We start from the raw sequence: 16,194 nt of genomic DNA, 5'->3' as shown, positions 1-16,194 counted from the left end.
GTCTTTTACTTGTATTTAGCACCTGTTTGCCTCATTTTCTTTTGCCATATAAATGCATACTTTTTTCCTCACTCACTTTAAGGGTTAGTTTGAGATTTTGTGCTAAATTTACTCCTAATAATTGTGTGTTTCCGAAGAAAAAGGAAATCATCTAGTGCATAACCACAGTGCAGTATTAAAAATTATTATCTGACCCATAGGTTTTCATATTTCATCACTTGTTTCAATAATGTCCTTTATAGCACTTTCCCCATCCCTGAATCAATCTAGGACTATATGTTGCATTTAATTGTCATGTCTCATTAATCTCCTTTATTCTGAAACAATTCCTTAGCCTTCATCTTTCCTGACATTGTTATTTTGAAGAGTATATAATTTTGTAGAATATTTTTGAATTTGGGTTTGTGTGATGTTTCCTTGGGATTAGATTTGAATTATGCATTTTTGGCAATATTACTAGAGAGTGATATGTTCTTGACATACCTCATCAGGAGGCACTTGACACATCTGTCCCTATATTGTGATACTAGCTTTGATCCCTTAGTATGATGGTGCCTCTGCATTGTGCAATTACTTCCCCTCCCTCCATTGCAATTATATTTCTGGAGAGAGAGTATATGTTTGAGCATTCTTTTTTTTTAATTGAGATATAGTTGATTTATAATATTAGTTTCAGGTGTGCAGCATAGTGATTCAAAATTTTTATACATTATACTCCATTTAAAGTTATTATAAAATATTGGCTAAGTTCTCTGTGCTATACAATATATCCTTGTTGCTTATTTATTTATTTATTTTTTATTTTATTTTTTATACATAGTAGTTTGTACCTGTTAATCCCATACCTCTATCTTGTTCCCTCTCTTCCCTCTTCCCGCTAGTAACCACTCGTTTATTCTCTATATCTATGAGACAGTTTCTGGTTTGTTATATTCGTTTGTTTTATTTCTTAGATTCTACATGTAAGTGATAACATACAGTATTTGTCTTTCTCTGACTTATTTCACTAAGCATAATACCCTCTAGGTCCATCCATGTTGTTGCAAATGGCAGAATTTCATTCTTTTTTATGGCTGAGTAATATTACGGTGTGTGTGTGTGTGTGTGTATCACATCTTCTTTATTCATTCATCTGTTTTTGGACCCTTAGGTTGCTTCCATATCTTGGCTATTGTAAATAGTGCTACTATGAACATTGGGGTGCGTGTATCTTTTTGACTTAGTGTTTTCGTTTTCTTTGGATGTATACCCAGGGGTGGAATTGCTGGGCGATATGGTAGTTCTGTTTTTAGTTTTTTGAGGGCCCTCCATACTGTTTTCCATAGTGGCTGTACCAATTTACATTCCCACCAGCAGTGTGCTAGGGTTCCCTTTTTCCATATCCTCTCCAACATTTATTTGTGGTCCTCTTGATGGTAGCCATTCTGACAGGTATGAGGTGATATCTCATTTTTATTTTGACTGAATTTCTATGATAATTAGTGATGTTGAGCACCTTTTCATGTGCCTGTTGACTTTGTATGAACATTCGTGATGGGAAAAGTTACAGAAAAACTTGTTTCATACTTGAAGAGGCTTCAGATGATGCCCTCTGATGATAAGGAATTCAGTGGGAATATTTGAGATTTTTATCTTTAAAGTGGCAATAGTTGCTTTAGAATTAGAGAAAGTTTTTATTAAAAGCCCTAAAAATTCCCTTAGTCAGACAGTCTGAGGTGGGATTATTATCGAAATGGCTTTCAGGCCCTTTGTATAACTTCGCACCCATTGTTTCTTTACAGTCTGGGGGAGATCTCTTTAATAGTCAGAGAGCCACTCAGCTCTGCCTCTTCTTTCCCACATCAAATAAATGGACCATCATGGTTAAAATCAGGTTTCTTTATTGAAGCTAGTTTTTTTTTAACTGAAGTGGTAGACATAATAAGCAGCTTGGGACTTGGTTGTGGGCTGCTGAGTCATATTGTGTTAGGTCTGCCTTGGAATTTTTGTTGAAGAAGATGAGGTCAAGTGGTGGTAAAAATTGAATAATAGTGGCAGTGGGTTTGCCTTGGCTGGAGGTAGGGCTAGAATCACAAACTAAGAAGCTAGTTTACCTTTCTCCTAATGATTTTTGTATCTGAGTGCCCTGCTGTCTCAGCTTCTTTGCATATTGGCCCTAGAAAGCAGTGTTCTAAATCAGGGTGGTGCTAGGATTAGGGTATGTTGTTACATTTTCCTAGTTCACTTCAAGCCTTAAATATAGCTTAAATTCTTTCCAGAAGGATACAGAAGACTCAATTTAAGGCAGATACAACACCAGTTTATTTTTTTTAATGAGGCTTTAGGAGCTTTATGTGTGGTTCTGAGTTGGTACATTTGGGTGACTCTTAGAAGTAATGTATTTTATTTTAATTGAAAGAAGTAATGTATTTTGACTACGCTTGGTTTGGCATTTTATTTTTTAATCTTTGAGGAGATCAGTAAAGTACGGTGCCAGTCTACACAATTGTATTTCAAAAAAGAATCCTAAATGAATTATTGTTTTTAACTATTTTAGGCCAACAAGCAGAAAGCTTCAGCTCGTAACCTGTTTCTCACCAATAGCCGCAAGGTACGATTATATTTCCCATTTTATGTTTTGCTGGAATGTGTTCTTATTATTTAGATCTATGGTTGCTGCTCTTGTCTCTTGTGACCTGTTGATACTTAATCTAATAGTACTTAAGAGAATTTCTAAATGTTCTCAATCTATTTTCTTTTAACATCTTTATTGGAGTATAATTGCTTTACAATGTTGTTTCAGCTTCTGCAGTATAACAAAGTGAATCAGCTCTATGTATACATATATCCCCATATCTCCTCCCTCTTGCGTCTCCTCCCACCCTCCTTAGCCCACCCCCTAGGTGGTCACAAAGCACCGAACTGATCTCCCTGTGTGATGCGGCTGCTTCCCACTAGCTATCTGTTTTATGTTTGGTAGTGTATATATGTCAGTGCTACTCTCTCACTTCGTCCTGGCTTACCCTTCCCCCACCCCGTGTCCTCAAGTCCATTCTCTACGTCTGTGTCTTTTTCTTTTTTTAAAAAAAATCTTTATTAGAGTATAATTGCTTTACAATGGTGTGTCAGCTTCTGCTTTATAACAAAGTGAATCAGGTATACATATACACATGTCCCCATATCTCTTCCCTCTTGCATCTCCCTCCCTCACACCCTCGCTATCCCACCTCTCTAGGTGGTGACGTCTGCGTCTTTATCCCTGTCCTGCCCCTAGGTTCGTTAGAACCTTGTTTTTTAGATTCCATATATATGTGTTAGCATACGGTATTTGTTTCTCTCTTTCTGACTTACTTCACTCTGTATGACAGGCTCTAGGTCCATCCACCTCACTACAAATAACTCAGTTCCATTTCTTTTTCAATCTATTTTAAAAATAAAATTGCTCTTCCTCGCATTTCTGGTTTTCAAATTTTGGGGGGTAAGACCATAGCCAACTGCTAATTCCTTGGGCAAATCATGCCGTCATCCTGTGCTCAGTCTCTTCATCTAAGAAATGATGGTATTAATACTTTCCCTTAGAGGGAATTAATGCAACTTTCTTTGGGTATTGTGAGAATTAGATGAGGTAACCTTACTAGTTGTGTTTCCCTGGGCTAGTCACTCATCCTCATTTCCTCATCTATATATAAAATATCAACTTCACAGTGTTTTTGTGGAGAATGAATTAGTTTAATATATGTTAAGCTTAGAATGGTCTGGGACTGGCTCATAGGACTGTATAGAGACGTTAATCAGATTAGGGAGAAAGAGATGTGGCCATAGGAGGACTATATGCCCTGAACAGGTTGAGGGATGTTGTGGTTTAGAGTCCAGGGAGAACTGGCCCTGGTGTTGGTCCTCCTCCAATGTGATAACATTGTTGTCACTTGCAGCTCGCCCACCAATGCATGAAGGAGGTGCGACGAGCTGCCTTGCAGGCCCAGAAAAACTGTAAGGAGACCTTACCTCGTGCTCGCCGCCTCACCAAGGAAATGCTTCTGTACTGGAAGAAGTATGAGAAGGTGGAGAAGGAACACCGCAAACGTGCAGAGAAGGAAGCCTTGGAGCAGCGGAAGTTGGATGAAGAAATGCGGGAGGTAGGGCAATAGCATGAAATTTTGAAAACCATAATTGCTGCAGCCATATTAAGAGATTGGTTAGCATTTCATAAGTTATAAATCTAACTAATGAAATGTTTGAAAACATATTTTAAGACATAACTTGATTTTAGTCCAGTAAATCAGTTCTGTTTTTATTCTTTTAGTAAGGCCCTCTCCCTGGCCTTCACCCCTCTTCTGTGCTCACTTCCTCCCTTCTTTTTTTTTTTTTTTAATTTTATTTATTTTTGGCTGTGTTGGGTCTTCGTTGCTGAACGTGGCCTTCCTCTAGTTGCGGCAGGTGGGGGCCACTCTTCGTTGCGGTGCGTGGGCTTCTCATTGCAGTGGCTTCTCTTGTTGCAGAGCACGGGCTCTAGGCGTGCAAGCTTCAGTAGTTGTGACACACGGGCTTTGTTGCTCCGCGGCATGTGGGATCTTCCCAGACCAGGACTTGAACGTGTGTCCCCTGCGTTGGCAGGCGGATTCGTAACCACTGCGCCACCAGGGAAGTCCCCGTTTCCTCTATTCTTTGTAGCCTTATTCTTTTGAATATTTCTGGAGGACACCCTTCCCCAGCCTTCCCCCACAAAAAAAGAAAAGGAATGAAAGAAAAAGAAAACAGCTTAGAGCTTATCTGGGCTTGGTTCCAGATGCTGGCTGTAATTTCGATTTGTTGGAAGATGAGGGCTGGTTGCCAAATTTAGGGCCAGATAGGGACAATGGACAACTAGCTCAGTTTTCTGAGACACCTCCCCCCTCCCCACCTGCTGCCGCCTACTTTTCTGTTTTAACTTGCAGTCAGTTCTCTTGCTAAGCTTGGTATCAGCTGAGAGTATTATTCAGGGAAGCAAGAGGAGAGATTAAGAGGACAGAGTTATTATGTTGCCATTGGTAAGCCCATTGGGATGAGTGGAAGGACAGTTGAGGTCTGGAGGAGGAAGGGAATCAGGATTGAATGTTTTCTTTCGGGTATAGGTAGTACTCCTGTTAAAGCAGAGCCGTGGAGACTCTTTGGAGTTCTCTTCCCTCCTGTCTCATGCCTTTGAGGGGGAATATGGATTTTGCCCAGTTCTCTTAAGTCCCTGGGTGACTTGTTTCTTTGCCTGGAAGATAAACATATTATTGAGTTAGTAAACTTTTGATGCTAATGGAAATATTTGCTCACTGAGTTTAGAGGCATTTGAGTTAGTCACAGATCTTGAAGTTTTGAAACTGACTTGGCTTATGATCTAGGTTTGTGAGACATTCTCTCAGTTATGTTGATAGCTAACTGATGAGGCTTTCATCTGTGATTATGTTGACTTATGTGTCTTTTTCTCTGAATTTTTGAATTAAGACATTTTTGATGTATCCTTGTTCCCTTAATTTGCCTTCTTCATTTAGGCACATAGTAGTTGACTTCCTTAAAGTTAAAGAAAATGTTACTTTTTATGGTTTAATTTAGAAAGGTTTTCTTTTAATTTTTGGCTGCACTGTGCCTCTTGCGGGGTCTTAGTTTCCCCACCAGGGAATGAACCCATGCCCCCTGCAGTGGAAGCACGGAATCTCAACCACTGGACCACCAGAGAAGTTCCTAGAAAGGTTTTCTTGACAGTACTTTAGCTTTAGAACATGAACATCTGTATCCTTTATGAAAATAAATCAGTTTTCTCTCAAACTCTCAGATTTTTTTTTCTAATCTGAATTTGGCTAAAGTGTTATAAAACCTTAAGGAGAAAGTCTAGTTTTGCGTAGCATACTTTGGGACTTATGTCCTTCCTGGCCATGTTCCTTATTTTATTGTTGTTTTTCTCTTGTGGAGGTGGATCAAGGATAAATCAAGTATACTTCATATGAATTTTATTATAAAATAGTTCATGCAGAATAATGATTCTTTGATTTGGTATTTATTGTGTATGCTGTATTTCATATAATTCAGTCTTTTGAATCATTTGCTTACTCATTTTATTGTTTATCTTGAAGAATTATTTTTACTGACAATGATTATTTTTCTTACTAGGTTATTTCAGAGGCACTTTGAATTTAGCTTTCTCATATTTTAAAAAAAGGTATATGTGCTTGTGATTTTGTATTTGGTCTATATTCATGTTTTATAGCTATCATTATCACAGATGAACAGTAGGCTGTTTTGGGGAGCATTTTCTTTTTTCATGGGCTTCTTATTCTCATATACCTCCTTCATTGACTTTCAGAATAATTTATAGCTCTTCGTCATTTATTTTGCCTTTCGGTGTTAGAGAAGATTTTTGGACACATTTATGTTTTTAAAAATAATAAAGCTGTACACGTGTATTTATCACCCAAGTTATTAAGTAAAGCATGTTGTTTGAATTTAGTTGGTATCTCAGTGCCATTAAAGAAAAGTAATACAGTAAAGAAATAAGCATTTTAGACAGAAGCCTAGTGGAAAAAAGATTTTATTTTGTAAAGGAGAGCAAAACATAGGTTATTATTAGGCTATAAATGAAGATTATTCCTTGCGTTTAGTACCACTGACTTAGTTATAATAAAATTTGTTCATTAACAATTTTTACCTTTCTAAAGGTAAATACTTTGTAAAGGAATTGTTTGCAAACTATGTATAGTGAATTCTGTTGACTACCCTTGTATGTGATTGGTGATTTGACTCTTTTCACTTTCATCTTTTTTCCCCTTTAGGCCAAGAGGCAGCAGCGAAAACTGAACTTCCTCATCACCCAGACAGAGTTGTATGCCCATTTCATGAGTCGCAAACGAGACATGGGTCACGATGGGATCCAGGAAGAAATCTTAAGGAAACTGGAAGATAGTTCTACACAGAGACAAATTGACATTGGTGGAGGGGTGGTAGTTAACATCACACAGGAGGATTATGGTGAGTCCTGAATCAGGAATGGGAGGAAGGAGATACCCAAAATTTTTTCATATCTCAGGTTATACTCATTAATTCTTGCACGTTTTGTCTTGATCAATAGGTAATATTGATCAAAAGGGGGATTTATTTTATTGGAGTAGGGGAAGTGTGAATGTTTGTATAAAATAAGCATATAAAAAACTTTTATTAAAGAATTTGAAAAAGAAAGGGTGTGGTTATATGATCTTGCAAATTTGGGAATATTTTGTGTGTTGATTTGTTCGTAGAAATAAAAGATATTGTATCAGAAGAATTCAGTGAACATATCTAATTAGAGAAAATCATCTCTCACATAACAGGATTCTTGGTGATGTGAGTAAAGCATGAGAAGAGACTGTTTTGGCATTTTTGTGACCACACAGAGAGGGAGGAATTGGGGTAAAGTTTGAGAGGAAGTTCGCAGAGAATAGTGGTCAAGATCATGTTGAGTAAGAATAAGAGAAAATGAGAGTGCTTCAGATTATGTTGGGATTTACACAGTCTCTGTTTCTTCTTTTGGAATCACCTGGTGTAAATGTATTACAATTTTGAATCCTCATTGTCTTGCTTTTCCCGGCATCGGCATTGCTTCGTGCAAGAAACGCAGGATTGGGAGACTGGGGCTCAGTCTCCTGGTGGCTTTTGTGAGGTGGCTTTTGTGAGCTGGCTTTGGCTCCTAGAGACCATGGCAGCCCTCTGCCTCCATTGCCACTTCCAAGTCCTTACCTCTGTCAAGTAATTTGAGCCTTTCTTCTCCCTCACCCTCTGTGAACTTAGGGATAAATAGAATGTGGGCGTCAGGGATCCACATATGCTAGTATAAATTGCATCCTTAAAGGAGATCAGTTAATGAGGTGTTATGATGTACACGTTTCCCTTTTCAGATAGTAACCATTTCAAAGCCCAGGCCCTGAAGAATGCTGAAAATGCTTACCATATTCATCAGGCGCGGGTGAGTCTTAAAAGTGAAATGTTGGGCCCTGGAAATACAACTTTTTACTTAGGTGGTCTTCCTTTAATCTTAATCATATTTTCAGTTAAAAACATTAATGGATGTGTACATGTGTATGTGACTGCATTTGGGGGGGTGTGTGTCTCTATTTACTTTAGAGTAATAGAGGAATACCTGAGGAAAGATGGGAAACGAGCATTCACTTGTCTGAGCTTTAAGAATGTGTTGATTGACGCTAAGACAGTTTGTCTATTTTTTTTCTTCTGTCCTTCCTGGTGATCATGGGTAATATAGAATGAAGTGGATCATGGTTGTTTAGTGAAAAAGTCCACACTGTTGCATGTTAAGAAAGTTATATCATGTATTAAAACTGCTAAGTTAGCACCTTCTTTTACTTTAGTAATAACTTGCTTGTTCATGATATAGTGACATTTAATGAAATCAGAAAGAAACTGCAGTTAGATCAAATTAAGTAAGGAAAATACAGTTTAATATACTGCATAGGAGCCCCTGTGTAACTTTGACAGGGTCCAAATCAAGGATAGAGACAAACTCAACCTATTCCTCACCAACCCCAACCAATCAAACAGGTTTTATATCAAATCTTAGTAAATTCATTGATGAAGCAAGTAATTGTGTAATATGGCTTACTGCCTGTCTATCAGAAATGTATTCTCAATATAATTGTTAAAATAATTTTAAAATATTAGTAATATACTTTACACTTGACCCTTGAGTAACTCTGGGAGTTAGGGGTGCCGACCCACCCTGCAGTCAAAAATCTTTGTATAACTTTACAGTGAGCCCTCCATACCTATGGATCCACATCCACATATCCAACCAACCACAGGATCAAGTAGTACTCCTGCACATACTTAGTGAAAAAACTTCACGTATCAGTTGACCCACACAGTTCAAACCCATGTTGTTCAAGAGTCAAGTGTATTATGCTTACATGTAATATATTACATTATATTATCGGAAAGTTTGTTCGAACTAGCACAAGTTAGATATATTGGCATTATGAATTTTATTTGAATTTAATTATTTTCCTCTTATATATTTCTTCTAATATATTTTTATTTTCCAGACAAGGTCATTTGATGAAGATGCAAAAGAAAGTCGAGCAGCTGCCCTACGGGCAGCAAACAAGTCTGGCACTGGGTTTGGGGAGAGTTATAGCCTGGCAAACCCATCTATCCGGGCTGGTGAGGATATTCCACAGCCTACAATTTTTAATGGCAAATTAAAAGGTTATCAGCTGAAAGGCATGAATTGGTTGGCAAATCTCTATGAACAGGTAAATTTTAGAACTATTCATACCCACTCTGTTTTGTTATCTGTTTTCCTAAAGTCGTTGGTTCAGTGTATTGTGAAATGAGCACAAGATAATGTTTTAGATTTCATCCTTTTTAAAAAGCTTTATCGTTTGACAAGAATCAGAAAGATGTCTATATATTTCTAACCTGGAGATTTTATTGGGGATTATTTGCATCATGTATAAAGTTTGTCTTAAGTAGTCTTAGTAATAAACCTGATTACTTGTACCTGGATTAGATTAGCTGAAAAACTGGCTTTGGCGTGTTTGTCTCATGATTCAGAGTTGTAGCTGTGGAACTGGCAAAAGGAATCATTACAGTAGTAATAGTGCTGAAGCTGGGTATCTCTAGTCACTTTCGTTTGAACAAATCTGACATTTTGGGTAGTTCTTTTTGGCAGTAAGTTGAACCCTGTGTAATGCAATGTGAGAGGTGTTGACTATGTGTATTTTTTTTCCAGGGTATTAATGGCATTCTTGCCGATGAAATGGGACTTGGTAAGACAGTACAGAGCATTGCCCTCCTTGCCCATCTGGCTGAGGTGGGTAGATGCATGCAGTCTTTTCTTCTTCCTCTCTGTCCATCCTAGGGTCATTTTCTATTGAGAATCAGCCATTATCAAGCAGTACGCTAGACTCTGTAGCACACCAAGACAGTAGGACTTGCTCCTTGCCTTCAAGGCCTTTACAGGGTGGGTGATACAGTGTGGTGAAACATTCTGGTTTTCAAGAAGACTAGGACAGTTTCTAAGCATGTGTGTTTTCATTCCCCATCTCCCACTTCTGTAGAGAACCACCATTGTAGTGGCAAAAACACTGTAGTTAGTTAGATCAGAAGACCTGGTTTCACATCTCAGCTCTGTGCTTACTAGCAGTGTAAACTTGGACAATTCACTTAGCCTCTTTTGACCTGACTTCACTTTAACTCTGTGAGGTTTAGTTTCCACTTCTGCAAAGTGGGGATACTATCTGCCTTACAGGAAATTTGTGAGAATTAAATGAGAAGAAATGCGTGAAAGCATTTTGAAAAATGCAGAAAACTCTATACCAATTAAATAATAGTAAAATAGTTGTGATCATCTAGTATAAGGAAAAGCAACACATACAAGTCAGTATGTCATAAGTGCTTTGTGAATGATATAAACTAAGACCCGTAAGGGCGGGTGGGGAGTAATTGCTTGGTTTTTTTTTCCTCAAGGTGTGTGCGAGCAACTTCCTTGCCTGTGTTATTATTAACATAGAATATTATTTTTCTTAACATAGGATATTATCATTGAGTGTGCAGGTATGGGAGATACGAACCATTTCTCTTGTTGTAATGCATCTCCTATTCTTAAACTCCTCTTGTCGTTAATTATAATTTTGAATTAAATTTCTTCAGTTTTCCTGCAGTTGGCTGACCCAGTTTTTCTGTTTCAGAGAGAGAACATTTGGGGACCTTTCTTAATAATTTCACCTGCTTCTACACTTAACAATTGGCACCAGGAGTTTACTAGATTTGTTCCTAAATTTAAGGTAAAAATCAACAAAATTCTCTTGCTTTTTAAAATAAACTTTCTGACTCCTTTTTTGCTGCCTTACTTACTTAATTGCTCATAATAGCTTTTAATTTCTTGCATTTTTTTTCAAAATAACCTTGCATACATTTCCTATCAAAGTTACTGATGGGAGCAATAAAAGAGCATATTACATCCTTATGTTTTATGAGAAAGACAAAGTCCAGTTTGAGTGATTTGCTGCATTGACGACATGAATTGTAGCTCCTAGTTGTACTGCCATAATAGAAAATGTCTGCGTTGCTGGCTTAATATAGGTTTTGATAAATCAAGGTACATATACTGTAATTTATGGCATTGTTGTCCACACTCCTCCCCCTTCAAATTTATTCATAGATTATCTATTTTCTTGACACTCCAAAGCCAGCTCTTCAGTCTTGGTCCAGATTATAATGTCTAAGGTAGATAATGTGAGAGTTGCATTTAACTAATTCAGAGGAAAAGAATTGAGATTTAGGTAGGATGTGATCAGCAGGGAAATATGCTGCATCAAGTATGGACAAGATTTAAATAGGGATTTAATTATGCAAAGTTGTTGGGATGTAAGAAAGAATGGGTAGGATTTTTTATATTATTTGCAAGTAAAAAGAAGGAAATGAGTTAAATATTTGTTTTGTCCCTAAAGGAATATAATGATAATGAAGTTGCATGGTAAGGAGGATTTTTTGGAGATATGTATCAAGAGATATTGACATGATCTCTGATCTTGGGTCTCCATAATAATCATGGGTTCTATGCAATTTAAGAGGTCATGGGGGAGGTGTTTTTCTGGCTTATACTTTATAAGGAATAGGGACATGTCTGGGATATTCCACTTTGGGGCACCTTTGTGTCTGTGGCCCCACCTTTGCGGCTGAATTAATAGACTTAGGAACTGTTTACAAGGCACATTAGGTATATGGCTTTTAGCTTGGCTGACTCATTCTTAACTTTCGAAGGAGGTGAGATCGTTCTAAGGCAATTTATTGAATATTTTCTCTAGGGTTTTTTCACATTGAATAAGGAGCCCCTCATCTTTTTTCTGCTTTCTTGTTGTTGTTATTGTCGTTTAGTACATGTCAAACAATTAGGAGCTTGAAAAATTGTCTTAAAATTTTCTTCCAAACCACTAAAGTTTTCAATATTTCCTTCACTGGCCGATAGATGGCAATGTAGTACTACTTACGTCATTGGTACCTCTCCTTTGACTTTATACCCATGCCTGACACTGAGTTTTCATTTGCACGTGGAGTTTCCTTTTGAAGCTCTAGTCTAGGGGTCAGTAAAATATGGCCTGTGGGCCAATTGAAAGTGTACAATTCTGTAGTATTAAGTATACTTACAGTGTGGTACAATAATCACTGCTATCGTATTGCAGAATTTTATCATTATACCAAACAGAAATCTCCTTCCCATTAAGCAGTCACTCCCTATTTCACTTTCCCTCTTGTCCCTGGCTACCACAAATCTGCTTTATGTCTCTGTGGTTTGGTTATTGTGAATATTTTGTATACCTGGAATGTGGCCTTTTATGTCTGGCTGCTGCTTTTCACTTAGTAGGTTTTTCAAGGTTCATCATGTTGTAACATGTATCAGCACTTCATTCCTTTTATGACTGAATAATATTTCAGTCATAATATTATAACATATAATATTATAGTGAATAATATTTCATTATCTGGGTATACTGTATTTTGTTTATCCATTCATCTGTTGATGGGTATTTTGGTTGTTCCTTTTGGCTATTGTTAATAGTGCTGCTATAAACATTCATGTACAGGTTTTTATTTGAACACCTGTCCTGTTTTCAGTTCTTTTGGGTATAGACCTAGGAGTGGAATTGCTAAGTCACTTTATATTTAACTTATTGAGGAATCCACCACGTGTTCTTTTGTGCAGCTTATGAGCTAAGAATAGTTTTTACTTTTTAAAATTGTTGATTAAAAAATATTTCGTAGCAAATGATATATGAAATTTAAATACATGTATATTGGAATACAGCCACACCTTTGATTATTTATTATTTATGGCTGCATTCACAGTACAACAGGCACAGTTGAGTAGTTGTGGCAGAGACTGTGTGGCCTACAAAACTAAAATTCTTACTATCTGGCCATTTATAGGAAAAGTTTAATGACCTCTGCTCTATTGATTCATTGTTTCTATTACCATTACTCCTTTGAATTGTCAGAAATGTGTTTGCTTCCCTGTAGAACATAGTTAGAAGTAGACTCTGCTCAGATTTATAATCTGGTTACATTCAAAAGATACTTAGATCTATGATGATAACATCAGAAAGTTCATTTTATTTGGCAGGTGTCTGAGTAACACTCATTTTATGGTTCTAGTATGATTACTGCCTCTGACCTCCTTTTCCTCATGAAATAAGATTTACATTTTTTCTCTAGTTAATGTACCACTTTTCATTCCTGAAATTGGCTATTCTGTATGTTTTGTATTTCATTTATTTCTGCTCTTCTATTATTCTTGTCTACTTTTTTTGTAAACTTTTTTCTTTTTCTGTCATCTTGAGATGGAGCTTAGATTGTTGATTTTCAGCTTTTTCTAATGTATATTTAGGGTATTGCTTTCTAAGCATGACTGTAGCCATCCAAAGGTTTGATGTGTCACATTTTCATTATCTTACAATGCAAAATACTGTCAGCTTCTACTGTAAGTTCTTATTTGATTCATGGGTTATTTAAAAGTGTTGTTTTTACTCTCTACACAAAGGATGGTTTTCTAGGTATCTTTTTGTTATTTATAGCTTAAATCCACTGATAAGAAAACATGCTTTTTATTATTTTAATCCTTTGAAATTTGTTGCTTTGCTTTCATAGCTCAGCATATGGTCAGTTTTTATAAATGTCCTGTGTGTGTTTGAAAATAATAGTTATTCTGTACTTGTTGAATACAGTGTTGTATATATGTTGATTAGGTCAAGTTTGTTAACTTGTTCAGGTCTTTTTTATCTTTACTGATTTTTTTGTCTGCCTCTCCTATTACTGACTGAAAGAGGTGTGTTAATATTTGCAACAATTATGGATTTATCCATTCTGTTTTCTTTTGTTTTTGCTTTGAGGCTGTGAGATGTATACAAATTTATAATTTTATCTTCCTGGTGAATGAACCTTTTATTACTATGAAATTCCTCCTTTAAGACTTTTGCCTTAAAGTCTATTTTCTCTGATATTAAATAGCTTTCTTTTGGCTAGTATTTGCATGGTATCTTTTTCGTCTTTTTACTTTTAACCATTCTATAGCCTTACATTTAAGGTGTATTTCGTGCCTTTTATTTGGAATATCTGTGCTTACTTTTAATGTAATTATTGATATATTGTGTTTAAAACTGCTGCCTTGCTCTTTGCTTTCTACTTCTTTTTTTAAATAGGGTTGTTATTGTGTTTATGGTTTTTAGTTTTTAGTTTTAAAATATTTATTTATTTATTTGATAGTGCCAGGTCTTTAGTTGCGGCTCACCAGCTCCTTAGTTGCGGCATGCATTTGGGATCTCTTTCCCCAACCAGAGATCAAACCCGGGCCCCCTGCATTGGGAGTGCAGAGTCTTAACCACTGTGCCACCAGGGAAGTCCCTGCTTTCTGCTTCTTTCACCTGTTCAGCTTTACTTTTTTTTCCTTTTGAATCCTTTTGGATTGATTAGATTTTATCATTCCTTTTTTTTTCCTCTCCCTTTTAAACTTGCTAATTATATATTCATTCTGTTATTCAGTAGATACCCAGGAGAATACCACATGCACCCTTAACTTTTTCAAAAGTAATATAAATTAGTACTGTTAATACTTTCCAGACAGTACAAAGACCTTAGTAGAGTACTGTAACTACATCCGCCTTCTCTAGACTTACATGCTGTTGTTTTTGTATATATTTTATATTTTAAACCCCAGAAGACATTATTATTTATACATTTAAAACTTACTTAGATTTATTCATATTACTTACATATTCATTGCTCATTGATCTTCATTCCTCCTTGCATATCTGTGCTTTCATTTGGCTGACATTTTTCAAAAGAACAAAGGACATCAAGCTACGGATTCTAGAAGCACTTTGAGCCCCATAACAATAAAAAAAAATGAAAGTCACACTTAGAAACATCACAGAAAAGTGCTGAATTTTGCATTCTTTTGTTTCTCCATGCTTTAGTCTGGATATTTCCTTCTGACCTCTCTTCAAGTTCACTAATCAGCTCTTCAGCTGATTCTATCTGCTGTTAAACTCGTCACTGAATTCTTTTTTTTGTTTTTAATTTTAAAATAAATTTTTGTACTTTAAAGATGTTCTGTGTTTTCCAGTTCTACTTCTTATGGTTGTTTTTCTGTATGTTATGTGTCTTCCCCGCCCCACCCCCGGCTACTTTTTTTTTTTTTTTTTAATTTGTTTTATTTATTTATTTTTGGCTGCGTTGGGTCTTCATTGCTGCATGCAGGCTGTCTCTAGTTGTGGCGAACAGGGGCTATTCTTTGTTGCGGTGCGTGGGCTTCTCATTGCAGTGGATTCTCCTGTTGCCGAGCACAGGCTCTAGGCACGTGGGCCTCAGTAGTTGTGGCACGGGGGCTCTAGAGTGCAGGCTCGGCAGTTGTGGTGCATGGGCTTAGTTGCTCTGCAGCATGTGAGATCCTCCCAGACCAGAGCTCGAACCCGTGTCCCCTGCATTGGCAGGTGGATTCTTAGCCACTGCACCACCAGGGAAGCCCTCATCATTGAATTCTTAATTTTAATTATATTTTTTCAGTTCTAAAAATTCTCTTTGATTCTTTTATACTTTCTAGTATACCACTGAAATTCTCAATCTTTTAATTCAATGAACAAACTTGCTTTTTTTTTTTTTGGCAGCATTGGGTCTTCATTGCTGCACGCAGGCTCTCTCTAGTTGTGGCAAGTGGGGGCTACTCTTCATTGCGGTGCATGAGCTTCTCATTGGGTGGCTTCTTTTGCTGTGGAGCACAGGCTCTAGGCACGCAGGCTCAGCAATTGTGGCTCGCGGGCTCTAGAGCGCAGGCTCAGTAGTTGTGGCGCACGGGTTTAGTTGCTCTGCGGCATGTGGGATCTTCCCAGATCAGGGCTCAAACCCGTGTCCCCTGCACTGGCAGGCAGATTCTTAACCACCGCGCCACCAGGGAAGCCCAAAACTAGCATTTTTTTTAAAGTTTGTTTCTAAAATTTTTGTTATCTAGATCTCCTGTGAGTTTGTTTCTTTTATCTATATTTCATGTTGGTTTTCAGTTATGTGGTCTAGTCTTTCCATATCTGATTTTTTTGTTTTGTTTTGTTTTTGTTTTAATGCCAGACATTGTATAGGAAAAATTGTAGAGATAATTGTGGGCTCTGGATACTGTTTTCTTCTTCCTGAGAGAGGATTAATGTGTGTTTGGGGTTTTGT

At 37.0% G+C, this 16,194-nt stretch overlaps 1 protein-coding gene across 4 annotated transcripts in view; it reads left to right on the top strand.

Moving 5' to 3' along the window:
* The window catches only part of INO80 (INO80 complex ATPase subunit), a 128,809-nt gene that overhangs the window by 42,142 nt on the left and 70,473 nt on the right, over positions 1-16,194 (top strand). For all 4 annotated transcript variants that reach the window (XM_067743657.1, XM_067743648.1, XM_067743636.1 and 1 more), the window contains exons 8-14: positions 2,537-2,590; positions 3,912-4,115; positions 6,774-6,969; positions 7,872-7,939; positions 9,030-9,239; positions 9,719-9,799; positions 10,677-10,772. In XM_067743657.1, the coding sequence (XP_067599758.1) occupies positions 2,537-2,590; positions 3,912-4,115; positions 6,774-6,969; positions 7,872-7,939; positions 9,030-9,239; positions 9,719-9,799; positions 10,677-10,772 (909 nt within the window). The remainder of the gene's footprint in view (positions 1-2,536; positions 2,591-3,911; positions 4,116-6,773; positions 6,970-7,871; positions 7,940-9,029; positions 9,240-9,718; positions 9,800-10,676; positions 10,773-16,194) is intronic.

Source organism: Pseudorca crassidens, chromosome 1 (assembly GCF_039906515.1).
Source record: "Pseudorca crassidens isolate mPseCra1 chromosome 1, mPseCra1.hap1, whole genome shotgun sequence".
NCBI classification, from domain to species: domain Eukaryota; kingdom Metazoa; phylum Chordata; class Mammalia; order Artiodactyla; family Delphinidae; genus Pseudorca; species Pseudorca crassidens.
The sequence above is the reverse complement of the archived record's forward strand: the minus strand, read 5'-3'. Positions and strand labels throughout refer to the sequence as shown.